Source organism: Micromys minutus (assembly GCF_963924665.1).
Source record: "Micromys minutus genome assembly, chromosome: 31".
Taxonomy (NCBI): domain Eukaryota; kingdom Metazoa; phylum Chordata; class Mammalia; order Rodentia; family Muridae; genus Micromys; species Micromys minutus.
In genome coordinates, this window is record NC_137966.1 from 17,201,831 (window position 1) to 17,209,614 (window position 7,784).

The 7,784-nt window shown below is 46.9% G+C and overlaps 1 protein-coding gene across 2 annotated transcripts; it reads left to right on the top strand.

The window, feature by feature from the left end:
• Positions 1-226: 226 nt before the first annotated feature.
• Positions 227-7,135, top strand: ZNF174 (zinc finger protein 174). Of its 2 annotated transcripts, XR_013975637.1 has the most exons (4): positions 227-1,188; positions 2,127-2,346; positions 6,138-6,856; positions 7,017-7,135. XR_013975637.1 is itself a non-coding variant. In XM_080942015.1 (3 exons), the coding sequence occupies exons 1-3, from the start codon at positions 787-789 to the stop codon at positions 6,728-6,730; spliced, it is 1,215 nt and encodes a 404-aa protein (XP_080798141.1). In that variant the 5' UTR covers positions 227-786; the 3' UTR covers positions 6,731-6,895. The 2 variants fall into 2 exon arrangements, 1 of the variants encoding a protein (XP_080798141.1); XM_080942015.1 differs by lacking the exon at positions 7,017-7,135 and having other exon boundaries at positions 6,138-6,895.
• The last annotated feature ends 649 nt before the right edge of the window (positions 7,136-7,784 follow it).

A 7,784-nucleotide genomic window follows, 5' to 3' on the forward strand; every position in this document is an offset into this window, starting at 1 on the left:
TCCCAGGAGGCACTGCGACTGATTGATAGATCAAACGGTTAATAAAAGATTATCGATGTCCCGGAGACCCAATCCTGTAGAGGAGAGGCGGGTTTTCCCGTGGGTAACTCTTGGAGCCAGTGGGCGGCCCCGCCCCTAGACTGTGCTCTAGGGTTCCCGGTGTCCAGTCTCTGGAAAGGTGGGTCACCTGCAGGCGGGCGCCGGCTTCTGAGCTGCCTTAGAACTTGGTGTCGCAGGTGGCTACTGGAGCTGACACCCAACACTGCGGTGGACCTGAGTGTCCCCTTGCCGCAGCCTCACCAGGCCGAGCTGGCTGGGCCCGGGAGCCGCACTCCCTACCCCTAATCACGTTGCGGCCGCGCTGTGGCCTTGGCTCTGCTTCGCTCAGAGGTAGCTGGATCAGGTCGGTGTCTGCCAGATGCGGGAGAGTCGGAGCGAGCTACCCGCGAGATAGCTTAAACTTTCCCTGGGGATTCCTCTACCAGCCTGTTAGATCCTGTTGTGAATTTCGCCTGATACCAAAATAAAATATTCCCACCAGTGCCTTTCTGGGATATTATGCCTTTTCTCCTTAAAAACTGACGAAAAGACCAGGAACTATCTGGTTTTCAGAGTCTGGGATAAAGACTAGCAAATGATAAAACTATGCTTTTGCGGTCCTTCCCTAACACTTCCAGAGGAGCTTCGTTCCTAACATTTTTCTAGTCATCGGGTTTCTCCAGAGCAATGACCCAGAAGACATAATCAGTTTACGATTAGAGCGACATTGTGCCCAGAGCCCCCAAGATGGCAGCTAAAATGGAAATAACTTTGAGTGCCCACACTGAAGAGTCTGACAAGCAAGAGAGACACATAATAATGAAGCTGGAAGAAAGATGTGGCCCCCCTCAGCAAAAAGCCTGTCCTGATCCTGAGCTTTCCCGCCAGAGCTTCCGACACTTTTGTTATCAAGAAGTGTCTGGGCCCCAGGAAGCGCTCTCCTGCCTTCGACAGCTCTGCAGACAGTGGCTGCAGCCTGAGCTACACACCAAAGAGCAGATTTTGGAGCTCCTGGTGATGGAGCAGTTTCTGGTCATCCTACCTCCAGAGATCCAGGCACAGATCTGGCATCGATATCCAAAGAGCAGCAGGGATATTGTGACTCTGGTGGAAGATTTGCACAGAGCATCCAAAAAACCAAAGCAGTGGGTAAGGAGGGGCCTTTCTGGGTGGGTCTTTTGAGGTAGTATTTTTGTCTCATGATCCCTAGTTAGTTAGAGATTCCCAAGGAGTGGATAACTTCAAAAGTTCTTCCAGCTTAGAGGAACTCCCCTTAGTCCCACCCACAAAGTCCTAACAGGGTTTCAGAAAACTGGAGCCATTGGCAGCCAGTGAGGAAGCAGAGGACAAAGCTATTCCTTTATAGACCCCCGTGACCTTTTAAGAGTAGATTTAGTCTTCCCGGATCCACATCTTGAAGCTTTGCTACAATCAGAATTCTTAGCCAACAGGCCTAGCCTGTCCCATAGGAAACGAATTTTGGTGAAACTCTGTGGACTTTGTTCTAGAGAGGTGTCTACCATATTGCCTTTGAATGGGGAAGTCTCAGCTCAGTTTTTGGGTCTTACTCTCTGTCCAGTCGTCTCTCCCCACCCCCTTCTCTAAGTGAACCCCCTGCTGGAGCCGCGAGGGAAGCAAGTAAGATATGCAAACAGGTGGGGCAGCCCTGTTAGATCTGAGTATCCTGGCCCTCTCCGACAGAAAATATTACCAAGTTGGAATGGTTTTCAGTGGTCCCTTACCAGGCTGGTTCTGTTCCCACAGGGCCTATCTCTAGCAGAAGTAGAGGGGGGTCCAAGATCTGGGGAGCATTGTTCATAATGATTCTGGTATTTTTGCCAGCCCTTTTTTAAGGATCTTGGCCCAAGCTGTGGGCACCTACCTGGGAAGTGTTGACTGATTGTGAGGCAGCCTTATTGTTTTAGCTCTGCATGCTCTGCCCTTCACTGCTCTTGGTGGTCTGTGGAATTTGAACTAGGTCATTACCCGGTCTTCCCAGGGTAAAGGGGGTCATTCTATGGCACAGAGTGGCAGGTTGCTCTCAGTCCATCAAGGGATGGAGAATTAATGGGTAGCCCTTTTCCTAGGTGACCGTTTGTATACAAGGGCAAAAGGTGCTCCTGGAGAAAACAGGAGCTCAGCTTGTAGAACGAGAACTTCAAGACTTTCAACCCCAAACTCCTAGCAGAGATATTCAAGAGAACTCTCTGGAAGTGCCTTCCTGGGAAGGATCTCATGAGCAGCTGAATCCCCACCACTGGGAGAAGTCTCTCCTGCAGGAGCCAGTCCTCATATTGCCTGAGACAGGTAACCATTCCTGATCCTTGGGCTTTCGCCAGCCCCTTTCCATCACAGCCTCTACAGTTCTGTAAATGCAATTGTGTGACATATACCCGCCTTTTAAAATGAATAATTGTGCGTGGGGAGTGCCACAGAGCACATATGGAGGTCAAAGGACAACTTTGTGGAATCATTTCTTCCACCTTTTGCTGGGTTGCAGAGATCAGACAGACTCTGGTCTCTGGGCTTGAGTAGCCAGAGCCTTTCCTAACCCATTTTCCCAGCCTTTGAAAATTACATATGATAACTGATTTTTTTTTTTTTTTTTTTTTTTTTTTTGAGACAGAATATCACTATGCCACTCAGGCTGGTCTGGAATTCATTACATACATCAAGCTGGCCTTGAACTCAGAGATCCACCTGCCTCTGCTTCCCAAGTGCTGGGATTAAAGGCCTGCGTTACCATACCCAGCCTGTTTGGTTTTTTGCTTGTATTGTTTGTTTGTTTGTTGAAGGATTACTGGATTGGTTTGTAAAGAGGCTGCAGCATCTGAAGGTCCTCTCCACATGGAGGAGGGTGCCCGACCATATCCTCCACAGCTCTTCCTCCTGGTTGTTTTGCTATGATGTAATATCCCTTGAGGTTTTCATTTTCATTTCCCTAATGAGTTATGTTTGGCATTACTTCATATGTTTATTAAATTACACATCCTGGCCAGTGGGATGGCTCTTTGGGTAAAGGCACTGCCACCAAGCTTGACAATTTGATCTCAATCCCTGGGGCCCACATGATAGAAGGAGTCACTCCTGTAAGGTGTGTCCTCTGACCTCCACGCATGCTTTGTTATAAAAACAACCATCCCCTAACACACACATACACACAATCATACAAACAACCATCCCCTAACACACAAACACACAATCATACAACCAACCAACAATTCCCTAACACACATACACACACAATCATACAAACAACCATCCCTTAACACACATATACACACACACAATCATACAAACAACCATCCCCTAACACACACACAGTCATACAACCAACAATCCCCTAACACACATACACACACAATCATACAAACAACCATCCCCTAACACACATATACACACACACAATCATACAAACAACCATCCCCTAACACATACACACAATCATACAAACAACCATCCCCTAACACACATACACATACACACACACAATTATACAAACAACCATCCCCTAACACACACACATACACACACACAATCATACAAACAGCCATCCCCTAACACATACACACACACAGTCATACAAACAACCATCCCCTAACACACACACACACACACACACACACACACACAGAGTAAATATAGTAAGACACTGTAAAAAGGAAATCAGATAACTTGTCTTTGGTTATCGGGTCTCGTGGAACCTAGGCTGGCTTCAAAGACACTACAGAGCTGAGGGTGAACTTGAACTCCTGATTCTCTAGTCTTCACCTCCTAGATCCTGTGATGAGAGGTCTTTGCCATCACTCCCAGCTTGAGGGAAAGTTCTAGTCCTATACTTTACCTATGTTTAGCTTGGGAGATTTGTATTTTTATTGCTAAGGTTTAAGAGTTAAAAAAGCATTCTAGATCCTAGACCTCACAGATAATTATTCTGCAAATTATCTTTCTTAGTTTTTTGATGGGTATTCCACAAAGTACAAATGCTTTTTATGTTTTCAAAAATTTTATACTACATTTGTATGTATTTTGCGAGTACTTGTATGTATGGGCATGCACATCACATGTGCATATGTGGAAGTCAGAGATACAGTTCTCCCCTTCTACTATGTGGGTCCTGGAGGTCAAATCATGTCATCAGGCTTGGCCAGGGGTTCCTTTACCCTCTGAGCCATCTTACCGGCCCAGGGTTTTCATGTTGATAGTCTGATTTTATTCTATGCTTTGGCTTTTGTTGTCCTGGCTAAAATACTGTTGCCCAGTCAAATGATCCAGAGTTCCAGGTATGTTCTCTAAAGACTTCTTTAGTTCTTCCATTCATTTTGAGTTAGGTTTTTGTTTTTTTTTTTTTTTTTTTTGATTTTTGTATGTGATAATTTTGTATGTGTTGCTAAGGTTACTATATAACAAAAGCCACTTAGACAGGGCAGGCAACAAATTTATTGTTAACAGTTTTAAAAGTTAAGCCCAAGGTCAGCTGGGGAGGTAAGCTTAGTGGGTAAGCGTGTTTCTGAGTTCAAATCCCTAGAAGCCACATACACAGGCCTGGCTGTGTGATTCTGTAATGCCAGTGCTGGGGGGGGGGGGGCAGTGTCAGGAGACAGGAGGATTTAGCCCAGGGTCACTGAGAGACCAGACATTTGACATCTAATGCTGGCCTCTTGTGCTTTACAGAGGCACACACAAGCAAGTGCGCCATACTTCCACAGTGTAACACACACACACACACACACACACACACACACACACTCACACACACAAAGAAGTCCAAAGTTGGCACCACTGGGTGCAGTGCCTGGGGACCACAAGGTAGCACCTGTCCCATGTAGCTGAACGGAAAAACTAAGGAGGCTTTTCATCCTTTTGACAAAGCTCCAGTTCCATTCATGAGGGCTCCGTCTTTATGACCCAGTCACCTTCCGACACGTCTACACTGGGGATTGACAACACATGAATTTAGGTAGATGTTCAGTCAGACTGGGAAGTTTTGAAGCTTGTGAGAACCCAGTGATTCCAGGGCCACTTGCCAGAAAATCATTCCTTTCTTTCCCATCGGATGGTTCATAGCCTTGATGGAGGCAGGCGTGGTGATGAAGGCCTCGGATCTCAGCACTGGGGAGATGGAGGCAGGAGGCCGGGCGCTTACCATCGTCTTCAGTTATGCAGTGAGTTGGAGACCAGCCTGGCCTATGTGAGGCCCTGCCTCAGAAAGTGAACGGAGCAGAACCTTGATGAAATCAGTTGACAATAACTATCTGAGCTCCTCGTTACGAGTTAAATGACTTAACACTCAGAAACTCGGTTCCTCAGCCACATTAGGCAGTCACATCTGTCTGGCGGATGCTGTGCTGAGCATGTATGCAGCTCATGAGAACAAACTTTTCACTTTGCAAGTGCTGTTGGTGAGTGCTGTTCCCGAGTCTCCATTTCCCTGGCCCAGTCTAGCTCAGACCCACCTTGGTCCTCAGTCCTGTCAGAAGGTGGACAGTTCCTTTAACTAGGGAACACATCTAGTCTGTATTCCATCTTCTAAATACTTAGGCTGTTAGCAGTATGATGAGACAAACAGCATGGTCCCTGGACTTATCATCCTCTGAAGTGAAGGAGGCTGTCCGTCTTTGTCCATGTAAGGGAGGGATATTTATTCAGATCATTGTTTTAACTATTGGGGTTCTAACCCAATTTTAGCCAAGTGCGGCACTGCGTGTCTGTGGCCTACACGAAGCAATGGACGCTGTCAATAAATAGTAACCTGTCAGTTGTCTTTCTTCTTCACCGTTAGTACTGAGGTTTTTTTTTTCTGTTGTTTTCCTATACCCTTTCTTAAAGATTGGAAGGGCAGAAGGAGAATTTGGCTCCTAGTTTTACTATAAACTAGGGACACGCCCAGGAACTAGCTAACTGTGCAAGTCCCCAGGCCCAAGCCTTGGAGATTTGGGCTGCCAACATCAAGGGTGAAGAACCTCTTGTTGATGGGTTCAGAGGAGGCAAATGCACATATGCCTCTCCTCTGACAACCTCACAACATATTTAAACTTCTTTTCCTGGAGTCCTTTCTTCTAAGTACAGAAAACAAAGCATATTATCTCTAATTACAGAGTCCTCCAGAAGGAGAAGTGACGACAAGGAAAATCCACTACGGGAGGGGGAGAGAGGAGCAAAGGCATTCACAGTCTTACGTGGAAGACCTAAAGGGGGTACCCCGCACATGCCTGAGCCAGGAGGAGTGATTGCAAGTGACCCCCGATTGCTGCCGTGGCAGGTCGGACCCCTACAGTCTCCCAAGCCACTTGCCCACTACCAGAGACGCTGCAGAGAGCTGGACTGTGTCAGCAGCCCCCTCAGAGGCCGCCTGCTGAGAGAGGTAAAGAGAAGCAGAGGGGCCAGGGGCAGCCCTCTGCAGCATCTTGGTCACCAGGCAGCCCACTCGGCCAAGAAGCCTTACAGATGTGACGACTGTGGGAAAAGCTTCACGTGGAATTCAGAGCTGAAGCGACACAGGAGAGTGCACACCGGGGAGAGACCCTACATCTGTGGGGAGTGTGGGAACTGCTTTGGGAGGCAGTCGACTCTGAAACTGCACCAGAGAATCCACACTGGGGAGAAACCTTATCGGTGCGGCCACTGTGGCAAATGCTTTCGCCAAAGCTCAAACCTTCACCAGCACCACAGGCTCCACCACGGGAACTGAAGCGATGCTGTGTTCTAGAGTCCTAGGGAAAGGCCTTCTCTCACTTGCCTGTAAACCACAGAGAATCCTTGTAACTTACAAACAGAGCAAGTGGTCCTTGGGGAGTGATGGGTGAATGATCAACTGGTAAGGAGCTCAAACAGACCTAATGGGGCCTGTGTGTGTTGGGGCAGAGAACTGCAGTCTCGGCAGCGTGGGCCCTAGTTACTGAGGACGTGGCTTTAATTAATTCTTAATTAAAATCTTCCTTGTGGTGGTAGCTTTTAATTACTTATTTATTTTTAAGACAGGTCTCTCTCTGGCCTGGACCTCTGAGATCCACCTGCCTCTGCCTCCCAAGTGCCAGTAAAAAGGTGTGGGATCCCCACCCCCTGCTGTAACTAACAGAACAAAAGACACATTGAGAATATATATGTGTTTGTGTGATTAGCAGTTTCCAAGTAAGTAGATGGTACTTTTATTTAAATTATATTTGGGGGATCTTTTTATATCAGAGCCCTTGTGATTTACAAAAGGTGTTCCAACTCCAGCCGGCGATCGAAGGGAAAGCTATGGAGAGAAGCAGGCACTGCTTCGGAGGACAGGGGATTCCACCTGTCCTCACATAAGCCATGAGCTTTAAAGTTCAGACGAGCCTGCTCACGGTGCTGACAATTACATTATGGGGATGGTTATACAATTAAGTGACTCCAGGAAAATTATTCAAATGGATTAATTTATGATTGGCAAATTGTACCCCCATAGCCTTTTTTAAATGACAGAATAATATATATATATATGTATACACACACACACACACACACACACACACACACACACACGCACGCACACACATATATACATATAAATATATAAATAGGGCATAGTGGCCATTCCTCTGAAGGTATCAATATCAAGTCACTGCCTTTATCTTCAATATTCAGCCTGGCCTGACCTCTTCCCCAGCCCACATACCATTACTCTCCAGAGCCTTTATAGTTCCCCTCCCCCCATCTCATTTTCCTTTAGGCCACCCTCACTGCTATCTTGTAGTAACGTCTTTGTCAGGTTTGCA

Excerpts from the sequence above, each read along its gene's own strand:
- ZNF174 (XM_080942015.1), top strand. The coding sequence starts at position 787 with ATGGCAGCTAAAATGGAAATAACTTTGAGTGCCCACACTGAAGAGTCT. Across the intron at positions 1,189-2,126 it reads CCAAAAAACCAAAGCAGTGG|GTGACCGTTTGTATACAAGG; the intron begins GTAAGGAGGGGC and ends CCCTTTTCCTAG. Across the intron at positions 2,347-6,137 it reads CCTCATATTGCCTGAGACAG|AGTCCTCCAGAAGGAGAAGT; the intron begins GTAACCATTCCT and ends CTCTAATTACAG.